The 26,923-nt window shown below is 37.5% G+C and overlaps 1 protein-coding gene across 2 annotated transcripts; it reads left to right on the forward strand.

The window, feature by feature from the left end:
• The first annotated feature begins 1,751 nt into the window (after positions 1-1,751).
• Positions 1,752-26,901, forward strand: LOC149813665 (uncharacterized). Of its 2 annotated transcripts, XM_089992442.1 has the most exons (19): positions 1,753-1,947; positions 2,922-3,032; positions 3,123-3,179; positions 3,292-3,368; positions 3,466-3,565; positions 4,626-4,699; positions 7,268-7,368; positions 7,474-7,574; positions 8,529-8,582; positions 8,715-8,770; positions 8,852-8,890; positions 9,396-9,537; positions 10,009-10,193; positions 10,422-10,489; positions 10,904-10,976; positions 18,687-18,748; positions 24,955-26,254; positions 26,369-26,647; positions 26,765-26,901. In XM_089992442.1, the coding sequence occupies exons 1-18, from the start codon at positions 1,867-1,869 to the stop codon at positions 26,625-26,627; spliced, it is 2,940 nt and encodes a 979-aa protein (XP_089848568.1). In that variant the 5' UTR covers positions 1,753-1,866; the 3' UTR covers positions 26,628-26,647; positions 26,765-26,901. The 2 variants fall into 2 exon arrangements, with proteins under 2 accessions (XP_089848569.1, XP_089848568.1); XM_089992443.1 differs by lacking the exons at positions 26,369-26,647; positions 26,765-26,901 and having other exon boundaries at positions 1,752-1,947; positions 24,955-26,328.
• Positions 26,902-26,923: the final 22 nt, after the last annotated feature.

The following is a 26,923-nucleotide window of genomic DNA, read 5'->3' on the forward strand; positions in this document are numbered from 1 at the left end:
CACATACAAATATCTAAAAAAATTGGACATTGGCAAATATATTACAACATTTACAACTGTGTTAAGAAGGTGGTACCGTAGTTTTGAATGTCCTTTCTCTACCATTTATTTTTGAAGGAGTCTGAACTTTTTTGGGATATTCACGGGTAATAATTTTGAAAGTCATGCTATATTTGCGAAGGAGTAAAAATGTCTTAAAAAAGTTGAGAATCGAAATTTTGAATATAAAAGAGCTTTTGCTGAATTGTTGGGTATTTTGGAAAGTACACCATTTTGCAAAGACAGTACAATTATTTTTCATAAAAAAATATATAATAAACAAATAAATAATGTAAAACATTTAGGATTAAAAAAGCAATTTTGACATGATGCCAGAAAGACAAATTTTTTTTTTTAGTTGGCTTCTTTTTTTTAAATGTCATTTGAATCCAAAACCGTGACCATAAAAAATATCATGTTAAATTAATTGATATTTTCAAAATATAGGCGACATTTTGGTCCATGCTTAGAACAGAGACTAAAGAAGTCATTGTCTCCCTTTTATTTCTATCTTTTTTTGTTTAATGTCCCTGGACTGGAAGTCGGTCAGGTAGCCACATTGGTTGGTTCCGAAAGGCAGTGTCATTGTACATCAGTAATAGTGGACCCGGAACACTGCTTACCTTGTACGGGCAAGTAGGTTTCACCCACTGGTGATGGAGAGTGTAACTTTTTATTTATTTTTTAATAGCAACATGTGTATAAGTTCGAAACCTACGGGTGGCGTTCCTTGGGGTAAGGTCGAAGCTGGGTGTGCTCTCAAGTGGGCAGGGGGACCTGAAGGGTTTTATTACCAACGGCAAGCCAGCCAAGGTGCTATCGGTGTTTGGATTTTTTTTTATTGGAATATCCAAAAGAAAAAGAAAAAGAAAAAGTTGTGGATAATCTGATGTATTCGAACCTATGACCTCTCGTTGTGATGAGAAAGTGCCATCACATGGCACACTTTGAGTGTGCCTCTGCACGGTGTGCTACTGGGCCCGGCCCAGAAACATGTTATGCACGAATCTTAGACAAAGGACAAAAATGCTTTGATGTCAGCTTGGTTGGAACTGGTGCCACCTTCGCCAGATCCAATGGGATCCAAATAAGTAATGCTGGAGATCGGGGCCGTGACCCTTTGACTACGTATCCGGACAAGGATGGTCAGAATGGTCGAGAATTTGGGACTGATATAACCATGTTGGTTAGAGTTGCTTTGAGGCAGCATCATTCATTCGGGTCTGGAACCGACTCCAAGGGACCCATATACTACCACTGGTTAAGGATATGGTGTTATGGATTTGAATTTGAACGGTTTGATAATATTGAGATGTTTTCAAGACAAAATACTGCGATAAAAACGACTTTTTTCATAATATCCGCGTATTTGAGTTGGGTTTGGTCCAGCGTCGGCTCCAACAGCGAGGCGACGCTTCGAAGCTTTGTTCGGTGAAAAAAGCGAGGAAAGACTCCCAACGTCATTGCACGAGAGAGAGAGAGAGAGAGAGAGAGAGAGAGAGAGAGAGATGGTTGGGTTGGTCGAATGAATTCTGCACAAATGGCATCGTGTAGGAATTCGATTCCGTCCTCTCTATCTGCAACGGCCTCGTTCTGAAGCCGAAACAATTACGTCCATTTTATCTGCCGTTAAACCTCTCTTTCCCTCTCTTTTCTTGTATGTATCACCCACAAACCTCATACCGTTCTTCAGATGCACGGCTAGAGATATCGGGCAGCGTTGCGAGGGATTGAGGGAGACGATATATATATATATATTTATATATATATATATATATTTATATATATATATATATATATAGAGAGAGAGAGAGAGAGAGAGAGAAGATGTTGAGCGGCCATCTGTTCCATCGCAGGAAGCAGTCATGGCCGGCCGAGGAGTACGTCCCCCGCGCCACTCTGCAGTTGGTGAGTGCCCTCCTTGCGTCTCTGTGAGATCCATGACTACCCTTGGATACCCACTTCCTCTTCCCCTTTGTAAAATCGTTGGAAAAATACGGACCATGGACGACCGATCGTTTCTTGGATAACCCCTTTCGAATTCCCGTTGCGAAACGGTCGGAGGAAAGCAGAGTGGTGATCGTCCTTGGTGGTTTTTGTTTAAGTTTGGACGAAGAGTAGCATTGGATCTTTTTCGATGTATCGTTTGTTTTTTTTTTCTTATCGGTGATGGGGGTTGTGTCTTCTTGGTGGGAACTATTTGATTGATGGTTTTGGATTCTCCCTTTTTTCTTTTTTCCCAAGGTTGGTGGTCTTATGATTTGTTTATTTGTTTGTTTTTTAATGGTTTCAAATCCAATTACGTTCAAGTCGATGTTAGCACGACGTTTTTTTCGATTCCTGGGGGCGAAATTTGACGTTGGATCGCAGGAGTGTGTGAGAGTTTGGGATGCTTTTTACATGAACTGGAAGTGATGCTTCTCTGGTGAAAGAGTGCAGGGTTACTGCGTTTTCAGTTTAATGTTAGTAGGTGGTCGTCCGGATTAGTTCGTTCAATTTTAAGTCTCCCATATGGCCGTATTAGTTCATCGGAGTCTAAAAATCTTTAGTGGTTGAACTGCGTATTGTTTCCGCCTTTTCTGTCTTCCTTGTGGAAATCTGTATTGCTGAGATGTTTCATTGTGTCTCTGTTGTTCGTTATTTGGCTTAAGGAATTATTTTGATCATGATTTCCAGTCACTGGTTTATTGGAAGTGCTGGTCCCCTTACGTTTGAATTGTTTCTGTGATTACAGTTTTTTTTGTATTACTATGGTCATTAACTCAGGGAGTTTTAGTATAGGATCTGTTACTCATTTAACTCTTTGTGGGTTGAACATCTTCTTCATTGAATTTTCTTAAATCGTGGTTTCTTCCTAATTGTTTTCCTGGTGTCACTTTCAGCTGGAATCTGCTAATGCTGCTCCACCACGGCAGGCATGGCGGAGGCGGCTAAACAGCCATGCCAATATCCTGAAAGAATTCAGTGTGACATTTATGGAGGCATTGAAGATGGTAAAACATTCTGTTATTCTTTTACGGTCGTGGTGGTCATGACATGAATTTTCTTGTTTCACCAAGTTGTCTTTCTGCTTTGAGATTTAGGTTGGACTTGGCGTTCGTTTATGGTCATATGTTAGGGAGGAGGCGTCATATGGGAGGGTAATCGTCTCAATAACTTTTCTTTCCTTCAGCTTTCAAGTTTGATGCTATGCGGGCATATTCTGTTGAGGCACTATGAGAATATTGAAACTTAATGTGCTTATTGCGACAGAAAGCACCAATTGACCCTTTTACTCGAGAAAGTTGCAAGCCTTCTGCATCCCAAGGGGTTCCGCTTGGTGGAATGGGGTATGAACTATGTAGCAGCTGGAATGTTAACTTTGAAAGCTTTTTTGTAGTATGTTCATTTTCCGAATTTGATGTCCATTATTCTCTCTTTTCCCAGAAGTGGGAGCATATCAAGAGGATTTAGAGGGGAATTCAGGCATTGGCAAATTGTTCCTGGTCTATGTGAAACATCCCCAATGATGACCAACCAGTTTTCAGTAAATTCTTTTTCTTTGCTTATTTGCTATTATGACTATCTTTCTCTTTGTATATGGGCCATTCAATTTGGTCTACGGTTGAGGAACTTTCTTCCTAAGCCAAAATCTTAAATGAAATGAATATACATTTTTCATGGAGTTATTTTCATCCAGGGACAGAATATTAATTATGCCAATTTAACAGGTCATAATAATGGGCATTAGAATGGTAATCTGTGATATATCTGCAAAATATGGCTGTCTTCCTCAGGAATGTAGAGGAACTAAATTTGTAATCCATTCCTATGTCATCATAAATTGTTTCACTATACACCGTAGGCTCAACCTGTGTCCTATAGTCATATCCTGATAACTTAAGGAGGAATAGGGCATACAGTTAACATGAGAGAAGCCTATTTTTTGAAAATTCCAGCATCTTCTCCCTCCATCAGTATCTTGATGCCAAGAAACAACTATATGCTCAGCTGTTTTAATAAATTGTTTGTTCTTATTGACCAGGCTAGCAACTTCAACATTGGAATTGGAGATTTTTAATCCATTCATCCTTAGATATATGCTGTTGTTATTGTTAAATTGTTCGAGATTGTCTTCAGTTGATGTGATTGCACTGGTAACTTCGTTGCATCATCAATTTCAAAGTTTACTAAATGCCTAAAAGTGTTATACTTAGTTCTGAAAGTATTGTTTAGCATTTAGGGAGGAATAGCTAGGAGCTATGTCCAAACATGAATGTTTGGGAGTGTTGAACGTGATGAGAAAATTGGACATATAATTTGATAATATTTAATGGGATATGTGAAAGTGTGGTGTTTGTAATTGATAATTGTATGGCTTTATGTTGTCTAGATGTTCAAAGTGCTACCCATAAAAATGTTTGTTCATGTTATTTGTTTGTGTTGAAGCTTTTCTGTAATGATGTTTCATTTATTGACAGCATCAATGTGAAGTGGCAAATGTCATATGCTTTTGTAATCCTCTTTACATACAAAAAATTTAGTTACACTCCACTCATTGCTTATTTCTTCAGTTCTGACTAATCCTGCGTTTTTGTATGGTGTAGATTTTTATTTCCCGAGATGGAGGGGCCAAAAGGTACTCATCAGTTCTAGCACCTGGACTACATGAGGGAATAGGGTGAGTACAAGTTTATCACCATCTATATCTCTTTGATTATCTTGGTAAATCTTGACTTATGCTGTGCTTTATAAGCAGTGACTACCTTCTAATTAGGGATGCAAACAGTTCTTAGAATTTAACCTTGAAGAGGCCACATAATTGATACAATAAAGTCTTGAAGTGATGTTGGGTTAGTTAACACTTAACAACTCAGACACTTTCATGGAGCTGAAACAATGGAATCATAATAATTACATGTGGAATTGTGGTTTGTTGGTAATGGATTTTGAAACATAATCTCAATAAATTCGGCTTCCTTTTCATGTGCAATACTGCTGGAGACTTGACAGCATAATCATCAGGGAGCTATATGTAAGTGAACTTGAGTGTGAATTTGTTCTGCTTTGTATGACTAGTATATGTGTATTTTGTTTTTCACTATGTTACTGCTGCTAAATTCCTCTTAAAAAATTTGAGTTCTGTACTCAGTTTCTTTTCTCCGTTTTCTCCTTAATTTTGCTGCTTTTTTGGTTTGTCCCTATGTCACATGGGTACGGGTACGGGTATGGGTACATTGGGTACGACACGACAATTTAAAAAAATGCGGGTATGGGGATACATCTATATATATATATTAAATATCACATAAATACAAAATAAACTGAATATAATCTAAGTATATATGCTATATGTAAAATATATATTATATAATGAAAATATAAAGTTATAAACTGAAAATATAATTATAAATTGAATACAAACTTGTATGTATGGAAGGTAAATTGGCATGTCCAGCTGTCGCCACGTGTCGACACAGGGACACACGTGTCTACACGGGTACGGCGGGCGAAATGGAGTGTCCGTGTGACATAGGTTTGTCCTCTCTCTTTTGAGCGAGTTGTTTTCTTTCTTCAAAACTGCTAGTGTACTCAGATTATTTTATCCTACTCTCCCACTTGACTTTGCTACTTTTTCTTTGATTGGTCCTTTTTTTTTCTGAGCTAGTTATTTTCTTTCTTTAATGACCTGTTTTCTGTCAACTCCTAATACATTCTTCGTTCTTTCATTGAGCTTCTTTTCGCTCTATCTTAGGTCTTGCCTGTTTGGCGATTTGTCCAGACTGAAACTAAAACAAACCAACTGAAATATGAGAAAATAATTGATAAGCTTGAAGCCCTTTAGCCTCGATGAAATGCACACCAAACAATCATCTATTTGAGGGACAGTTCAAGGTCCAAGACAACAGGGGATGCACATCATCAAACACCCCTTGGACATAATCCAAATTGGACAATTTGTGATGTGTGGTCAACAGCCATATAAATTACTTTCATAATTTCTCTCAAAGAACTGGAGAATTCAATAATTTTAGAAGAAAAGTAATAATGAGTGAAAAACTGCATTCAAACAGATCAAAACCGAATCTTCCCTGGTTAGTTATGCAGATAATGTGAACTTGCCGAGTTAATGCAATGGAGACAACTAAAACTTCATAGATCATGTGGAGAGAGGTGATCATAAACTCAGCACTGGATCAAAAGAGTCTCGTAAGATGGTGGTTCAAATCAATATGAAGAATCCTAGCCATTATTGTGTTAATAGTCAGCTCCTGTTTACTCTGTCTTCCTTTCTTTTCTTTTCCTTTCCCCCCTCTTTTGGTTCTTTATGATGTGTCTAATCTGCATGTTAGCCTAATAAGCTAGGTTTCTTATTCAGGACCGGTAGACGCTCTTTGCCTTAGTGGTTTAATCCTAAGATGGGATGCCACTTTAGAATCACAAGTATCATCTGCTAAAACATCAGTTGATGAAATGTGTCTCATCCTTATGAATTTGTTTTTTGGTATTTTTTTCTTACGTACTTGACCTGATACAGCTTGGCTTGCCCATTAGATAATAGCCTGTTAAGTGGCTGTGCACAACTGTATGCCTCAGTCATTGGGGCTTAGATTAGAACACAGCTTCTGGTAGGGAAACATTTGATTAGCTGTTGCAGCTATATACTCCTCGTTCCTTGGGGACTTCAATCTGAAATCACACCTTCTAAGTTCTAAATCCTGCTTGCCAAGCAGGAAATGTGCTTGGGGCAGGAATAAGGTTGGAAGGGGATCTTGGCTGTTTGTTGGCTGTGTGCTTTCCACCCTTTTTTTGGCTCTTTTGTCTTGTCTTAAGAATTCTGGGAAAATTTTTGGGCCCAAAGGCTTTTTTCTTTTATTGAAAACAACTGTAACAATAAGAAAACAGTAAAAGTAGTTTTTATTCTCTTTGGTTGAAGATGAAGTATAAAGTGGTGCAAAACAGATGAATGGATCTTCATTCCATAGGAAGGAATGCCATTTTAGATCCATATTCAGAAAGAACTATTCAAAGATCCGTGTGAGTGCACCAGGCAGTCCTGTATATCCTGTTTTGTCAGTATTGGTGCATCTATTCTTGACAAGTTTTTATCCTGAAACATGAAAAATACTTGTAGTTCTTGTATGTTAGTATTTGCTGCTACTATTCAATTAGTAGATTGTTTTTTTGTTTTCTGATGAGGTGTAGAGTATGTTTTAAGGCATCTTGAGGCTACTTTCTTGGCTTTCAGATCAACTAGTGATCATGGCATATCATCTTGGGGATGGAATTTAAGTGGGCAGCACTCAACCTATCATGCACTATTTCCCAGGGCCTGGACAATATATGATGGTACTGCTTGAAATTTTCCATGCTTTTTATTCTGCTCTTTCTTTCTTTAGTAGTTCTTTTCTTGAATAAAGTGATGACTCGGATGCTGGATTTGCTTGCCTCCAGAACCAGACCCAGAGTTAAAGGTTTCATGTCGTCAAATATCACCTTTCATACCACATAACTATCGAGAAAGCAGTCTTCCTGCTTCTGTATTTGTTTACACTGTATGTAAACATATTTATTTTGTTACTGTTATGCTGTCTATTTCTTAAAATTTATTGTTGGGAAAGCAGTCTTCTTGCTATATTTTTGTACACTGTATGTGAACGTATTCATTTTCATAATATTATGCTGTTTATTTCATAAGATTTGTTATCAGAGAAGCAGTCTTCTTGCTTCTATATTTCCCTACACTTGTGTGAATATCTTTCTGGTGCTGATATGTTGTCCATTTCTTGAAATTTGCTAGTCTCAGATGTTGATCTTGACCCAGAAACTCCTGATTGACTGATTTGATACTATGTCTGTACATTGTGTGAGAGGAGGTGGGAAGGAGGGAGGGTCAATATTAATTTTGCCTGTATCTAATAGAAAATCTTACTGACAACTTGGAATCTTGGCCATGATTGCCAGTCTGCTACAAACAAAAACATTCAGAAGAAAGTAAGAAATTGACTGATTTCATGAGTCTTGAGTGTTTGGGATGAACTTACCAGTATTTGCTGAAAGTCCCATATTTAATTTTCCAAGCCCCTGCCCAACCAGGTGAAGTTGGCAGTATCAATAGTTGCTTACTGAGATTGTGGAAAATGTTGATTGCCTTCTTTATCAATAGATTTTTTGGCAACTCTTTTTTCCACGAGTTCATGTACTACTATGTAAAATTCAAAATGGGTAGCTTTGTTTATTGCAAACAAGATGCCATTCTGGGTCCATTTCTATTTGATTGGCTTCTATTATATAAGCATGTGTTTCTTTAGAGGCAAGTCAATGTTTTCATACATACAAGTTTTCTACTGTTGCAGTTTTATGATATGAAACTTAAACCATCCAATTTGTGATTAAAGCATAGTTTGGTGTTCAATAGTATGCATGACATGCATTGTCTGGGCGCTTCTGTGTCTAGTTACTGGTTGGCTACTTTTCACCTATCTATTTTCTTTCTTTTCATTTTTCAGTTGGTCAATACCGGGAGAGAAAGAGCTAAAGTTAGCCTACTTTTCACCTGGGCGGTAAGGTTTTTTCTTCCTATTATTCCTGCATGTGGTTTAAAGGTTTAAAGTTTTCATAATGACTTTTTGTTCTTTGAGCATGTATATGTCGATGTGTAATGCCAGCGGAGTTTTTTTTTTTTTTTTTGGCAGAACTCAATTGGAGGAAGCTCACATCTTTCTGGAGATCATGTCAATGAGCCATTCACGTTAGTAGGCAAACTGTTTCGTTAACATGAATTGAGTCATGACTTTAATGTTGATAATCACTCTTGTTTTCATTTCTGCAGAAGTGACAATGGAGTAACTGGCGTGCTACTACATCACAAGCAAGTCGTCAACCCTTGATTGCTCTTATCTGATGGTTGGTTTGCAGATTTTCTTTAGTCTGTTTCTTGTGACCCTGGGAAGTTCCAGGCCAAATCATAATGCGAATCTCTTCTCATCTGAGTGTCCTTATTGCCTATTGTATACCCTTATGAAGCTTGGAATGCTGCATTGACCATTCTGTGCTTACTTTCTGGAAATTTTAGACATGTATAAGCTCGTGTTCTCAGGCACAACATACACATGCACCTGTGTCCACATTCACATTTGTGTATTTCACCTGATTAGTCTTTAACTCTTTTTAAAATATTATTAATTTTCTTGACATCAGTAAATTTTAAGGGGGTGAAATGCATATCAAATATATCTTTCCACTTTGTTGGATACTGTTTCTGATTTGGAGCTTAGATTCTTATCATTATTTTCCATTTTGATAGAGCTAGAGTGTTTTAACTTTTAAGTAATATTAGAGGGAAAACGTTTCTAAACTTGGTGAGAATAGTGCAGGACTGATGAGGATAACCCCCCTGTTACTTTCGCTATTGCTGCATGTCAAACACAGAATGTTGATGTGACTGTTTTGCCTTGCTTTGGATTATCAGAACAAAGCTGTGTCACTGCAAAGGGTATGTGGGAGATGATGGTGCAGGTAATTTTTGCTTCTTTAAGAATCATAGCTTTTGTCTGAAAAAGATCTAATCTTACAGAAAAGATGTACATCCACCCCCATTAAGGGAGGTATAAGGCTATTGAAAATAAAGAACAAAAACACAGTGAAGTGGATGAAAATAGTGAATACTTACTTTCTGTTTTCACAAAGTATAAGTTAGAGATCTTACAATTCTAGATGTTTTTTGGTGTACTGCATTAACATAAAAGCTTCGCGAAGGATGCAGTTTGGATGCCCCTTTCTCGAATTGCCTTCCTTACCTGTCAGGCCTGTGAACTTAATTATGGTTCATGTCTGCAATGTCCATTTACTAAACTTTGATAATATGCTGACCACAACTTTCACTTTCATTCAATCAGTATCCTATATATCATAGTTGCTTTAACATGCAATTGGTTAAGCTGTTCATCATCTCTTTATCCAACTAATAGTTGTACTTCATTTTAAAAGGAAGGGCAGTTTGAGAGAGGAAATACTACTACTGACCGTAGCATGCCATCTGCACCTGGTGAAACGCTTTGTGCTGCAGTTTCAGCCTCTACTTGGGTTGAGCCTCATGCAAAGTGCACTGTTGCTTTTGCTTTGGCTTGGTCATCTCCAAAAGTGAAGTTTAAAAAGGGGAGAACATATTACAGGTGATATGTGATATTACTTTCCTGTTTTGCATACACTACCATTTTTTACATTGCGAGCTCATCAAATGCATGTATGTCTTGCCAGTATACTGAACCAGATGATATTATGAATTAATTCTTACAGTAAATGACTAAACAATTTATGAGCTGTGAGGGTTATTACTTGGTGACCAGTTCTCATTTTCATATTTTTTTGGATTTTTGTCTTTTTTCTTTTGGGTGTTTCAGGCAGTATACAAAATTTTATGGGACATCTGAAAGTGCAGCCATGAACATAGTGGATGATGCTTTGATGAGTATGTAGTCCCTTGCAATTATTATGGCTTTTTGTGCTTATATTTTAGGTTCTGAAATTGCTAAAACTTTTTGTTGACAATAGTAGAGGACTATGCATCTATCCAATGGGTTGATGTAAGGGTCTTTGTGTTGCACGGTAATGCTCCTTTTGTGCAGAGAGCCTTGCTGTAGAAACGTCCGGCCACCCCTCATCGGACTTGGTTTATGTGGTAAATAGGGGTTGATTGATGGAAATAATGGGAGGTAGGAGGCGTTCCCTCAGGGAAAAGCTCTCCTGTGTTCACGTGGCCACACCGTGCATGTGTGGTGCCCACTGAAAAGATTCCTTCTCCAACAGATTTAAGAACCTGCTATATTTCAAGTGCTATTTGGTTTTGTTGTTAAAGGCTGATTAGTTGTTGCACATTAACCAGACTATCAGTGGTGGGAGGAAGAAATTGAGAAGTGGCAGAGTCCTATATTGGGGGATGAAAGACTTCCAGAATGGTACTTCATTACACAAAATTTTCTGCATATTCTCTTAGAAAATTTATTTGTGTTATTCTGATGGACAAGTGGACAATGTTTATGTTTACATCTATATTTATGTCTAATCATTTATGGTGTACTGCAGATATGCAAGAAGTTTTATGATGTTCTCTTATTTGCTTGGTTAAATTTCTGGCACCAGAAAGTGTCAATTTTTTTATCAATGAACTTCTGCATATTAGTTCTTTTAGTTAATTTCTCATGAAGTTGGTTTGTTCCTTTTTCTCTTGAACTCTTTGTTTTCGGTCAAAGCATTATTATGTCATGGTATGCACATATATTTAATAGTGGAAGTGTCTTACTGAAAAGACGTCGTCATTCACGACTGGGTCTGGATTTCAGGATTCAGACCCAATTCGTTTTATTTATTAAAACACATGCTCATTAATGGCATGTTGTAATTTTAGTATATTATGTAATGGGTATTTTCATACCCTAATTACTGTACCTGTGCATCTATGTCACATGGGTGCGGGTGCGACACGGGTGCGGCGCAATTTCAAAAATTTTGGACACGGGGACTCGGCTATATATATATATATATATATATATATATATATATATATATATATATATATATAAGACTCGGTCAAAGTTGTGCCCATTAGGGGACAGGTGATGAGTTGTGAAGGCATTCTGTACACTTTCTTCATACAGGAATAATTCACTTTTGGGCACTTTCTTCATACACTGTAATAATTCACTTTCTTCATACAGGAAAAAACCACAAAAACTTGAGTTGTGCCCATTCTGTACTTAAAACTTGAAAGTGTACAGGTTTTTTAGTTGTGATGGGTTTTTTTCCTTACAGCTGTAGCCCAGAAAATTTTAAAAACAAAAAATTCAAAAAAAAAAAATTTCCAAAAAATGGACCAAAATGACCCTGGGTGCGTTGACCACACCCAGGGTCGGGTTGACCGAGTCCGATCCGCACCCGTGTCGGTGCGTGTCGACGCGGGTGCGGCGACCTTGGAGCCGAGTCCGTGTGACATAGCTGTGCATACTTAATGTGAAGCAAAAACCGCAGACCCTATTGGGTTTCTTCTGCAGCCATAAGAGCCTCTCCCTCTCTCGTTGTTTTCTCACATGGTATCAGAGCATTGATCCTCTCCAACGTCTTCTTCCAAGGTATTCTTTTTCTTTCTAAATCTCTTGAATCTCTCAGCCAACATATTCTGCAGAATATCTCTTTCTTTTCAATGTATTCTATTTTCCCTATTTCTAAAATCTGCATCTAATCTCTCTCTTTTCACATCTAATCGTTGCCTCCCTTAATCTAAAATCTGCATCTCACGTCCATTTGCATTTTCTTTTCTTCTCACACTTTTTGACGTGATCTCATATGATCACGCAAGAGCAAATCTTTTGCGTGATTTCATAAGTTCCTCATTTTCTTCAGAAAAGTAAGGCCAGATTCAGATCTGAGTAAAATATCAGATTCCTTTTCTTTTCGGATTTCCTTTCTTTTATTCCTCTTTGCTTTTTTTGAAAAGAAAAACATGTTACATCCAAATAACGCGTTTTTGTTTTGCATGTCATTGACTGATCGTTATTCAGATCAGTTTATTGCATAACCTCGGTTTTTGTCTCGGGTCTGCTAAAAAAAAAAGGCAGGCAACCGAGTTCTCTTAAATTACCTATTGGTTCTGACTTTTATTTCTGAGTTTTATTTGCTGGTCTTTTACTTCCTTTGTTCTACTCCAGTCTTGTTTCTAATTCTATCTTGCTTTCGCCTTCAATCGCCTATGGATTCTTTTTCTTCTTCTCAATCTGACCTTTCTTCTAACTTTCTTAGCCAACTTGTATCTGAAAAACTAAACAACTCCAATTTTCTCACCTGGAAAACACAAATCATCTCATTCATAAGAAGTCAGGATCTTTCTGGACATCTAGATGGCTCTGTTTTTGTTCCTTCAGAGTTCATATCACAAGATGGCAAGACTGGGGAGGGTGACACTTCCATTACTTTTATCAGAAATCCAGAATATATATCCTAAATGAAGCGAGATCAGACTTTGGTTGCCTACATCACTTCCACCCTGTCACAGGAGGTGCTTGTAGCAATCCCAGATGACTGCACAACTATGCAATTATGGCATCGTCTTGTTCAGGCGTATTTTCAAGTTTCTCAGGCTAGAGTTTTATTTTTAAAGAAAGAGTTTCAACTATGCAGTTATGGCATCGTCTTGTTCAGACGTATTCTCAAGTTTCTCAGGCTAGAGTTTTATTTTTAAAGAAAGAGTTTCAAATGCTGAGAAAGGACTCCATGATTGTCATGGAGTACTTAAACAAAATAAAAACCATCACAGATCAGTTGGCCATCGTGGGTTGCGCGGTCAATGACAAATATATGGTGCAACAAACTTTGAGCGGTCTGGGACTCGATTATCATATGATGGTTACTTGCTGTGTTTGCCAGACTTACCTACATTTGAAGATCTTCGTGCTAAGCTCTTACAGTATGAGGTGACTTTGAAAGGATTCTCTGAAGGTAATCACAACCCCATTGGAGCTCACGACGTTCTTGCCACATGGGTTACCTATGCTCAAGGACATGGCAGGTATGAATCTCGAGAAAGGGGAGGTCAAGAGAAGAATGGACAAGGAGCTCGTGGAATATTACCTACTCCTAGTATGCCTCCTAATCTGCAAAGGCAAAGGACCTACTTGCTTTCTCTGCAACAAAATGGGGCACATAAAGGCAAATTATTGGTTTAACCCGCAAAATAGAGGAAAACAATTACAGACAAGCAAGGGAACAAATACATTGAAAAATAGTGAAGAAGTCAAAGAATTGTTATTATCTGCCATGGCTGAATTAAATATCAAACAGAATGATCAAGGCACTTGGTATGTTGATTCTGGTGCAACCACTCATGTCACTTGTGATGCTGGTAAGCTCCTAAATCTTGTTTCTTATGTTGGTAGAAATATTATAGTCACTGGAGATGGGTCTCATCACCATATTTTGCACATTGGAAATTCTGTAATTCTTATGTCCAACTCTTCTCTTGCTCTTTCAAATGTCATTCATGCTCCTAATATCAAGAAAAATAATGTTTTTGTCTCTAAGCTTGTAGATGACATTAATGCTTTAGTTGAGTTTACTCATTTTTCTGTTTGTGTTAAGGACCTTCACACGAGGGAAACGTTCGCTGAAGAAAAACAACAAGGGAATATGTATGTGTTCTAAGAGAATCCTTCCTCTCGTGTTCAGCTTGTTGATTCCATCTTGAAGCTCACATCATCATCTTCAGTTCCTCCTGACATTGTTTTTAATCTTTCTGAATGTATTGAGCCAAATCTTTGGCATGGTCGTCTGGGTCATTATAGTAGTCATTTTATTGATAAGCTTGTTTCAAGTAGTCTTATTCCCAAGTCAAGTCTAAATTTAAGTGTCAACAATAACAAATGTTCTAGTTGTCTTCAGTGTAAGAGTCATGTTCTTCCTTTTCATTCCATTAATAAAAGAGCTTCAAGACCATTTGAGATTATATGTTCTGATGTTTGAGGTCCGACTCCAGTTCCTTCCATGTCTGGCACTAGATATTATCTCATCTTTATTGATAGCTATTCTCAATATACATGGATCTTCTTTATGAAAAGTAAATCTGAAACCTTCAAGTTATTTCGGAACTTTCATTTCTTTGTTCAAAATCAATTCTCTGAGAATATCATTTGTTTCCAATGTGACGGAGGGGGTGAATTCTCTTCAAATGACTTTATTAGTTTCTTTCAGACAAATGAGATAAGTAGGCAGGTGTCTTGCCCTCATACACCTTAACAAAATGGGATTGCTGAACGAAAGCATCGCCATATTGTCGAGAGTGCAATGAGCATGATGCATGATAGTAATCTTCCAGTTACCTTCTGGATAGAGGTCTTTCATACAACAGTCTATGTCATAAATCGATTGCCCATGAACATCTTGGAAAACAAATCACCCTATTTCTCTTTGCATGGTGTGCATCCAAATTATCATGATTTGCGTGTATTCGGGTGTGTATGTTATGTTCATGTTGACAGTTCAATGCGGCATAAGTTTCAGGATAAGGCCTTAAAGTGCAGATTCATTGGGTACGCTGATGATTACAAAGGCTACATATGCTATGATCCCGTGGGCAAGCGCATCAAAATATCCATAAATGTTGTGTTTGACGAATCAAATTTTCGGTCATAATGTAATGCTCACACTCCTCCTGAAATTGAAGTTTATCACTCTTAGTTGAACTCAAATCTCTTTTCTAGAATTGATGATGTTTGTTGTTCTGAATGTAATCAAAGAGACGAGGGAAACATATCTACTGCTGAGCAAAAAACTCAGGAAAGTGTGATTTCTGAGCCACTATCGCCCCCCAAAAGGTATAAAGGCATTGTTTACTCTTGACGTAAGAAGGAAATACCTCTCAGCTCTAATCAGGAGCCGAATTCTCCTTTTGCTTCCATTCAATCACCTCTTCATAGATGGTCTACCCGATCTCGACATCCAATTGATGGGTGGGTTAGTTATGAGAACTTCATGATAGATTTCCAACTCTTTTTAGCCTCAGTGGGCAAGGAAGATAAACCCACAATATTTTATCAAGCAATAAATTCTAAAAGATGGATTGAAGCTATGAATGAAGAAATGGAGGCATCTCGATATTGGTTTGACAGTTTTTCGCTTGAAGTAGAAAAATATAGCTTTATTCGGTTTCTTCTTGACCATTCTCTTTTCATATTCAAATGCAGAGATATAGTTACCCTGTTATTGATATATGTTGATGACATTATCATTACAGATAACTCTAATGAACATATTGAACAGGTTAAAGAACTTCTGAACCATAAATTCAAGATGAAGGATCTTGGTAAACTGCGATATTTTCTTGGAGTAGAAGTTGATAGGACTCCTAAAGGCATGACACTTACTCAACATAAGTATACCGTTGATGTTCTTAGCAAGGCAGGTATGACAGATTGCAAATCTCTAAACACACCCAGTGTACTTCATCAGAAACTCAGTTCCCAAGATAGAGATTTGTATGAGGATCCTACAGGATATCGCAGGATAGTAGGAATGCTTCAGTATCTTACCTTCACATGGCCCGACATTGTTTATTCTGTCAATCAGGTATCTCAGTTCATGCATGAACCACATATTGGGCATATGGAAGTTGTTAAACGCATTCTTCGATATTTGAAGAGAACTATTGGAGATGGCCTTCTGTACAGAAAGAGTATGCATGGCCATCACATGCATGTACTTCTTACTTACACAGATACAGATTGAGCAGGAGATCCAGATGAGCGTAGGTCAGTCTCAGGATACTGTGTTTTTATTGGCCTAAATCTTGTCTCCTGGAGCAGAAGGAAACAAAAGACATAGTTAGGTCGAGCACAAAAGCTGAATATAGATCAATGGCAGCTGCTACAACCGAAGTAACATGGATTAGACACCTGTTGACGGAAGTAGGAGAATCTTTTTCTAAAAGTGTTCTCTTGTGTTACAATCAAAGTGCTATCAATATGTCATTCAATCCTATCTACTATAGTCGTGCCAAGCATATTGAAATTGATCAACATTTTGTAAGACAGAGGGTCGAAGAAAAGGAAATTGAATCAGAATACGTTCGGACTGCTGATCAAGTTACTGACTTGTTTACAAAAGGACTTATCAAGGACAAATTTTGGATGTTAAAAGGCAAGTTGTTCATGGTTCAAAACCATGTACAACTTGAGGGAGGGTGAAAAGACGTCGTCATTCACGACTGGGTCTGGATCCATACCCAATTCGTTTTATTTATTAAAACACATGCTCATTAATGGCATGTTATAATTTTAGTATATTATGTAATGGGTATTTTCGTACCCTAATTACTGTACCTGTGCATACTTAATGTGAAGCAAAAACCGCAGACCCTATTGGGGTTTCTTCTGCAGCCATCAGAGCCTCTCCCTCCTCTCTCGTCGTTTTCTCACACTTACTGCATGTTGACATTTTTGTACTTGTTTTAGATACTGAATATCACATTCTTTCACAGCTTCATTTGCTAAAAGGATACTGTCAATGGGTTGGGTTTGTATCAGGTATCCAACCCAACCCAAACCTGGATATCTGGATATTAGCATAAAAAAAGTTGACTACAACAGGACCAAAGTAATGTGGGGCATATTATGTTTGCCAAATGTCTGACCTGACCCAGTTGACCAGACTCTTATGCATTTTTATGTAAGAAATATATTGTAAAATATGCTCTAAATTATGTGGTTTTTGTTTGGGATTCCATTTTCTCAACTGACAACCTGAACCCAAGCGCTTGTTATTTGATTGATTTTGGGTGCACCCTGATGGTTAGGTTACCTGCAGAAAACCGTCGTAGCTTTATCTAGATGTTAACTATGTTATCTGGTTCCTCGTTAGAGCCAGTCATTTATGCTTTCTGCACAGATATTTCCTACAGATCCTTTAAAAATTAAAATGATTCTGAGACAGTACACAAAGTGGCATGCATTTGGTCCTAAGAGCATGCTGGAATACTTTATCATGAAAAATCTCCTTTTTCCACGTTTCATTTCCTTTTGCAGGTATTAGCCATGCATTGTTGTTTTGCTAATTGTCACCATATTTTATATATCACCATTAGATTTTGTGTTGTGTGTGCGCGGTTATGATAGTCCGACCTAACCATCCAGCCATCTCATTCGACCCTGTCTATCCCCAGCAGACTTATTGCTTGAATGGTAGCTTTCCCTTTAGATATGGACCTTTTCTCCCCTGCATTACTTTAATTTGGGTATGTGGGAGATGATCATTCATTTATTTAACCACTTCCACGCATGTGGAATCAGCCATTTGGTGTATGTTATTAACTGGGATTTTCTTTTATGGGACGAGTGGGATACCTTCTCCCCGGAAAGTTCTTATTTATTCTTTCCTTTTATCCCTCTTTTTATATGCTGACATTGTTGGAGTTGGTTCTTGTTCTTGCAATTATGCAACTGCAATGGCTGCTGTAAATTGGTTAATTTGGGTTCATTTAATTGCTTGGTAATTCTTACTCATTTGGTCAATGTGACCCCTTGTATTGTATTTGCTGGAAGATGGTGTCTCTCTGTTAAGATACTTTAGAGTTTCGTATCTATGTATTTTTATGTGGAGTTTTATCACTTATTTTCTTTTGTTCTATCTTTTTTATGCACTTTCTTGTTGTGCTATGTGCGCCCATCATTAGATTCATTTCTGCTCAACAATATTTGGTACCTTGTCTTGCACATATACTTGTGTCATTATTTCTTGTACTCTGCATAATCAGCATTCTTGATGAAATCTGAGATCTTGGAAAAGGAGAAATATTTTGTCTGAATTGCAAGAAAAATGTTGGCTGACTGTTGATTTTGTGGTAATATCATCATATAGTGAACAAGCTGATATTTTCAAAATACCATGAGAAAAATCTCTAATGCTATTTTATATAAAACTTGTGATAATGTTACAATATTTTTTTGTCACATATATTTGTGACTGTGGAGTCAATAGTGGTTATGTTTGACTTTTGTGGGATGGGCATGTTTGTTTTTCCTTGATGAATATTTTAAAGTTTGCAAATGTCGGTATCAACTTCGATTTTATTTTTGGTGACATGCCTGTTATTATTTTATTTATTTAAATATTTGTATTTATTGCAGGTACAAGTTTACCTTATTCAATGAGTTGTACTTCTTGGTTGCTGGGGGCACAATTTGGACTGGTACTGGATATTTTACTATGTAGTTATGTGCAATGCATTACCTTCTTGAACTTCTCTCGGTCATAACTTGGTTTGCTATGTGGTTCAAAAGTGGAACTTTTTAGTTTGGCTGGTGTTAGTCTGTAAAGTGTTTAGTGTGCCATGAATATTTTAGTTCATTGAGCGATATCACACGCATCTGTAACCGGTACGAATTCGAAAGCAGGGATGATAAGCTGCGATGGTATCTCCTGAGTTGATACATATGAGAATCTGACAATCGGCCCTAAGGCGCGGGGCCAGTAGCAAAGGCCGAACTGCGGGTGCCCGTGGGTAAGCATCCAATAACAGCAGATGTCTTTGAACCGACCAGAAGCTGACATCACCATCCGGTATCTCCTGGCACGAGCTATCTGTATCAGAAGTGGTCAACCAGAAACGGAAAGGATAATTGGCTGATAGGTGCCTAGCCCCCCTAAAAAGGCTAGTCAGCCTAGTTGGGACTCAAAATGCAAAGTTTAGAAAAAACAAAAAATTAAAATAAATTGTTAAAATTCATAGCATTTATATTCAATATGAAATTAATCAACAAGTTGATTATGATAAAGTGTATAACACACTGTAAAGATTGAATACATAAATAAACATAAAAATTAAAAGCTGAATATTTAAAACATATACATATCTCATAATACACACACACACACATATTCTCTGATCAATATTAAAATCACTTCTTGTTGATACTGGAAATCCCCAAGAGGGTGAACTTACTTTCTTTATTATATTGTGTACTCAAGATTTCTTGATTAGTATGTTTTTACTCTAGTTATTCGACCATGAACTCTAACAGTGAGATTAAAATCACTTATCTTAGCATATTTCCTATTCTCGGTGATGACTGCATAACCTAGGTTCCCTTGCACATTATTTTGCCTGCAGTATTTGGAGCTCTTTAACAGTTGTGAGTTTCTCTAGCACTTTCTTTTATCATCATCATCATCAAGCTTTTATCCCAACTACATGAGGTCGGCTTTGCGAGTCCTAATTTTCCATTTTTTGTCTATCTAGAATTACAAATTCAGCCACTTTACAATCCTTCATTGTTAACCTATAAGTGCCCCCTTCCAAGTCTTTAATGGTCTTCGACTTTTCCTAGTTCCTTGTATCATGTCAACCTTTCTCGCATGAGTCGCGAGAGGTCTTCATGCAACATGTCCAAACCATCTTAAACAACATTCACTTATTTTTGTCTTTTATTGGTTTGACTTCTAGGCACATTCTAATATATTTATTTTTAATTTTATCTTTCTTGTCTTTCTTCTTGTTGCTTCTTAGCCTGTCTCCAATTAACCCAACTAGCACTAATTCTATTAGTGATATCCAGTCACATATATCGCGATATTAACGCTGTAAAATGGAAAAATGATATTGAAGGTAAAATATTGTGATATTTTCAAAATATCAAAAATTTATATATATCGCGATATGATCGCTAGCACAGCCCATCAACAACTGTTTTTTTAACTGCTAATTGAGGGGTATTTGAGGATTTTTGAAAAAGGGGATGCGTATGTGCTTATTGATTTTTTAATAGGGTATTTTTGGTATAAAATGTATAACTTTTTTTGTTTAGGAAAGAAAGAGGAAGGGGACATCTATTTTTTCATTTTTTTTATTTTTTAAATCTCGAGATTTATTGGAAAACCTATAATAGCCCGATATTATACCTCTCCGAGATATAGCCGATACCGATATTTGTGACTATGGTTATATCTTCAAATCCGCCATTTTGTTGTAATCAGTGTTGTTAAAAGCGTTGAGGCGTAGCGAGGCGCTCCACCAAAATCTGAGGCGAGGCGTAAGCCTCGAGGCGCAAAGCGTAAGCCTCAATTTTTTTTTAAACTTAAAAAAACTATAAAAATTATCTAAAATTATAAATAAATAAGAAACGCTTTATTGATGAAGCGCCAACCAACACGAAATAAAAAATTTCAAATAAATACGAAAAAATATGAGATTAACATGTAAAAGTAACAATAATGCAACAACTTGATCTATATAAGACTATAAGTATCTAATTGCATAAATATGAGCATTCATTCAATAAAAAACTAACATTAACAACAAAATGCATATTAGCACTAACAACATCATGTCATAATTAAAAAATGCATGTTAACATTAACAACCAAATGCTAATGTATTTGTCCAGAATTCTTCAAAATGAGAGTGTTAACATTCACAATTACAACTGAAAGTCCCAAAAAACATATAAATGGCCAATAACTCTATGATATGAATTAGGGCCTAGGCTCTTGTTGTGTCTCGTCATCATTAATATTTAAGTCTTCAATATCATCATCTGAAGAATCCATATAAATAGGTTCTTCTTCATCTTCATTCTCTGACTCTTCATCATCTACACTTTCTTCATCCACGTCCTCAATTACTTCTTTTGCTTTTCTTTTTCCTTCAATAAAAAATCATGTATTAAATATTTATGTTATGTAATTAAAAAAATACATTTATATTCATAGCTAGGTAAAAGGAATATAACTTTACCTCGATCTCTTGAAGACATGTCTTGCCTAGAATCACTTTGTGAAACATGAGGTGAAGTGACTTTTTCAATAGGCACATGCTCAATGGCATTTATGTCAAAGTTCAGATCCAACCATGAATCCTCCAACCAATTGGGATCACTTGGCAACACTGAATCTTCCTTCTCCACAATCCACTCATCGTCTGAGTCTATATGATCTAGACATATAGGGTCTTTGGTAGCCCTCCTCTTCATATTTCTCTCTCTTAATTTTATATTGTACATTACAAAAACCAATGCATTCATCTTCTCTTGTTCAAGTCTATTCCTTCGTTTTGTATGCACCTATAATTTCAAATCATTGATAATCAAATATAAAATAATTAAACATATAAAAATGTATTTCAAAAATAAAATACAAAGTCACAAACCAATGAGAAAATACTCAAATTCCTCTCACAGCCCGATGCACTGCATGTCAAACTTAAAATTCGAATTGCAACATTCATCAACTCAGGATTTTCGTGCCCAAATGAATTCCACCAATCAGCTGCATTCAAATAAAATAATAAAAAATTGATAAAAACATTAAGAATGTCATAATTAACAAAAACATAAAAAAATATTGACAAATAACAACATAATTGCAAACTTACCAGGACTTTTTAATTTTCTTGTTGTAACAGCTGCCTCTCTGCCAAACAAGACCTTTGCCTTTTTAAATGCATCGATTTGTGTTGTAATTTTCAACCGAATATTTGCATCAGAAACTAATTTTTCAACACAATCATAAAAGCCACACATAACTTCTCCATCAGGGTTGAAGTTGTCAGCATAATGAAAATGTGAATTTAAATAATAGGCAGCTGCATGCAAAGGCTTATGAAGTTGCAAGTCCCATCGTCTATCAATGATATCCCAAATAGATTTATATTTTCTTTCGACATTGTCAAGGTTTGAAGCAATTTCCTCCTTCGCTCTATCCATTGCCTCATACAAAAATCCCATAGCAGGTTTGTCTGCATCAACGAGTCACAACACTTTCACGAGAGGTAGTGTAGCTTTAATTGCATATGATATGACAACCCAAAGCTTATGATCATTAAGAACAATATAAGAAGTGTTCTTAACATCAGATTTCTTATAGTAATTAGATGTTCTAAAATTTGAAGATAAGAACATCGACTTTAACTCTTTCTTATAACACCCAATACTATGAAGTGTAGGATATGTTGTGGCAAAACGAGTGACGGCTGAACGCATAAGTTCTTTCTTCTTTGTGAATTTTCTTATTAAATTTAATACCCATGCATGACTATAAATGTATCTTGTAATTTTTTTTGCCTTTTCCACTGTATTTTTAAAAATTGATATCTTTCCAATATCTTCTAACATAAGATCCAAGCAGTGGGCTGCACATGGTGTCCAAAAACATGTTTTTTCTGCTGTTACCATATTTTCAGCTGCCATATAATTTGGTGCATTATCTGTAATGAATTGCACCACATTACTTTCACCAACTTCTTTAACAACTTACACAAATTTGTACCAGTTTTTTTCATGTCGCTGATGTCAACGGATTTCAAAAATACTGTCCCAGATGAGCTGTTCACAAGAAAATTAATTAAGTTTCTTCCTTTTCCATATGTCCAACCATCTGCCATAATACTGCAACCAACCTTTGGCCACTCTTTTTAGAACTCTTTCAAAATTTCATGAGTACAATCTACCTCGTCCTTCAAAATCCACGTTCTGATTTCATGATAAGAAGGCGGTTTGAACCCTCGCCCATAATTTGCAATAGCTTCTACCATTGCACCAAAATATGGACTGTTGCAAAGATTAAATGATAAGGCATTTGCATAAAAAAATCTACCAATGACACGACATATATTTTTTCTTTCATCCCTTTTGAAAGCAGTGTTTATTGTGGTTTGTCGTGCTTCTTTGTTCACAAAAAGGTCCATATGACCAGCTGTACTTGTTTTTGCATCACTTCCTGATCCACTAGTTTCTTTGTTCACATTTTCGCTGGTTGATGATAAAAAATAAACACTTCTCCTGATATCCAATTTGTTTTGTTCTAACTCTTCTTTCTTTAGCCTCTGATCCTTTAGATGATTCTGAAAAAATCTTTTTACGTCAGGTGGAACCGCTTCGCACATGCTTACACCATGTTTTGTGCCAGCTAAGTGATGTTTTAACCTATAGATGCCTCCTGTAGTCTCTTTATGACAGTAATTGCAAATTACATGTCCTACGAGTTTGGGATCTTTAGTAGGATTTGGAACTTTAACTCCATGATCCCATCCTACATCTTTTGCCATTGTTCAACTGCAAAAACACATAACACAAAATATATATTAACATCATGCATTCTGCTGACCACATTACATGAATAAGTTTCAATCTGATGTCCGTGTACATTTTCTTTTGGTTGCATTATAATAAAACAGTAACTGCGAGTAGAAGCCAAAAAGATGGTCAAGATGGCAACTTGATGTAACATTCAACCATTTACCTTCACTGGCAGACAATTTAATTTGGGGAGGATTCAAATGCATTTAGAAAGAACTCAAAAAATTCCAAAAGATGCTCTCTCGCTCTCTCTCTGTACCAACCGATGGTTTTAGTTCCTTGATGCACCAATATATCTTTCCCAAGATAGGTCAATTTAGCCCAATAGTTTCAGCAGCTCCTAACACTTGCCAGGAATAAAAAGGTTGGTGGTTCCAACATACTGAACATGAGTTCAAGAACTCAAACCAAATAATTGCAATAAGAATACATGTAGCAAAGCAATAAACACACCATGTTCTCCATGAAGTTTGAACATAAATGAGTTGGTACATAGCATGACGAAATAAGGCATCCAAAAGGTCAAACAAGGTGCACAAATCATATTATGCATCTTTTATGGACCATTCAAATTACTTGTATATTCCCTTTCTTGAAAACAGAGGGAGCAAGGGGGGCTCAGCCCCTCCCCTGCCAACCCAACAAGAGAGCGAGAGGGGGACTCGACCCCTCCCCTGCCGAAAACAAAGGGAGCAAGGGGGGCTCGGCCCCTCCCCTTGCCGAAATCAGAGGGAGTAGGGGGGGCTTGGCCCCTCCCCTTCCGACCCAACAAGAGAAAGAGAGGGCACAGGGGGGGCTCGACCCCTCCCCTGCCGACACAAGAAGAGAGTGAGAGGGACGTACCAGCGACAAGGGAGAGGAGGAGCTTCGGAGGTGGCGTCGGGAGGAGAGGGTTGCGCGGGAGAGGAGAGGAGTGATTTGGGCAAAAAAAAAAAAATTGCCCTAATCACTCCTTTTCATAGGGTTTTTTTTAACGTCTGAAATGTGGATGAAAACGATCCTGGGTGCGTTGACCGCACCTAGGGTCATGTTGACCGCACCCGCGTCGCGTCGCGTCGGGTGCGGCACCTGCTTTGCCGAGTCCCTGTGACTTAGTTTTTCTATATATATATATCTTTTACACTTGTATCCAATTTAGTATATATGTTGTCATAAGTAGCATACTTCGCCTTATGACTTTTTTTGCCTTTTTCTTTGTTAGCCTGTATTTTTCTCAATTCATCATATTCTTTGTTGCCTGTTATAGCTTTCATGCAATGTCAGTTTGAGATATTGCAGTTGTTCAATGCCTAGAGTGACTCCTTAATGTTTTGATTTCAAGCAGATGGTAAACCACCAGATATTGACGAAAAATTGAGCGAGAAATGTAATAAGAAGAGTAGAAAAAAAAAGCATAAGGATTTCACAGTGACTATTACTGCAAATGATGGTAATTTTCGTGTCGATACAACGGTTGATGGCAATAATGGTATGAGGATTGTCTCTGAGGGTGAACAAAGGGGAATTGTGGCAGGATCGTTAGTTAACCATGAGTTAGGGACAAATCAGCAGAATGAAGCTAATAGACAATTGGCTAGTGTTGCTAAGAGTGTCGCTGACCAAGTGGATGATGATGATGACGATGTTGGGCGATTTCTTTACTTGGAAGGTGTGGAGTATATCATGTGGTGTACTTATGATGTTCACTTCTATGCATCTTTTGCTCTTTTGGATCTTTTCCCCAGAATTGAATTGAATATACAACGTGATTTTGCGAAGGCGGTCTTGAGTGAGGATAAAAGAAAAGTCAAGTTTCTTGCTGAGGGAAATTGGGGAACCCGAAAAGTTAAAGGAGCTGTTCCTCATGACTTAGGCATGCATGATCCATGGCATGAAATGAATGCTTATAACATACACGACACAAGTAGATGGAAAGATCTTAATCCAAAGTTTGTGCTTCAGGTCTATAGGGATTTTGCAGCAACTGGCGACATGGCTTTTGCTATGGAAGTGTGGCCATCTGTTTGTGCTGCTATGGAATACATGCGGCGGTTTGATAGGGATGGGGATGGCCTAATAGAGAATGATGGATTCCCAGATCAAACTTACGATACATGGACAGTTCATGGAGTCAGTTCCTACTGTGGTGGTTTGTGGCTTGCTGCTCTTCAAGCTGCAGCTGTCATGGCCGAACGTTTAGACCAGAAGATCTATGCAGAAAAATACAGGATTCAGTTTCAGAAGGCAAGACAAATATTTGAGGAAAAATTATGGAATGGATCGTATTTTAACTATGACAGTGGCACAAGTGGTAACAGCAAATCTATACAAGCTGATCAGTTGGCTGGGCAGTGGTATACTCACGCTTCAGGGCTGCCTTCACTTTTTAATGATGCCAAAATAAGTAGCGCTCTCCAGAAGATATTTGAGTTCAATGTTATGAAGGTGAAAGGAGGGCGTATGGGTGCAGTAAATGGAATGCATCCGAATGGTAAAGTTGATGAGACTTGCATGCAATCCCGTGAAATCTGGACTGGTGTTACATATGCGGCTGCTGCCACTATGCTTCACGCTGGGATGGAGCACCAGGGATTCACAACTGCAGAAGGTATTTTTATCTCGGGGTGGTCGGATGAGGGTTTCGGGTGAGTTCATGTGCACTATTGTGTTAATTGTTGTAGGTGTTTCACTTATTTTAACCATTTGCCACGTTTGTGGTATATATTCTGTTGCATGATATGTTGAATTTGCATATGTAGATACTGGTTTCAGACACCAGAAGCATGGACAATTGATGGTCACTACCGTTCATTGATTTATATGCGTCCTCTCTCGATCTGGGCCATGCAGTGGGCATTATCTCCACCCAAAACAATTCTTGAGGCACCAAAATTCAATATTATGGAAAGAGATTATTCATCTCTGTTTAGTCTGAGAGTTACAGCTGATAGCGGAGTTAGGAAGAAAGTAGTCAAGAACGGCTGGTTTTGCAACTCGGTTTTCCACTGCGAATGCTGATGTAGTTGCGGTCCCTGTAGGTAAGTTCCTGTACATTCCTTCTCTATTCCTCCCTCTTTTGCTTTGCTAGGGTAATAAGTCTCACCTATTTTCAGTTTTTCTCAAAGTAATTATTATGAATATTTTTTTCCGATAAGGTTTTTTCTCAAAGCAATTCTTGCGGCACCAAGATCACATCCACAACTATGTATCTTATGGGAGATGCTAAACTATAGTGGCCCGCTCCCCAAGTGGTTTGGTAACTCGGGTTTCCACTGCAATTGCTGATACGTCGGTGTTCCTGTGGGTGATGGAGT

This window comes from Nuphar pumila, chromosome 16, assembly GCF_984573655.1.
Source record: "Nuphar pumila chromosome 16, dmNupPumi1.hap1.1, whole genome shotgun sequence".
In the NCBI taxonomy this organism is placed as follows: Eukaryota; Viridiplantae; Streptophyta; class Magnoliopsida; order Nymphaeales; family Nymphaeaceae; genus Nuphar; species Nuphar pumila.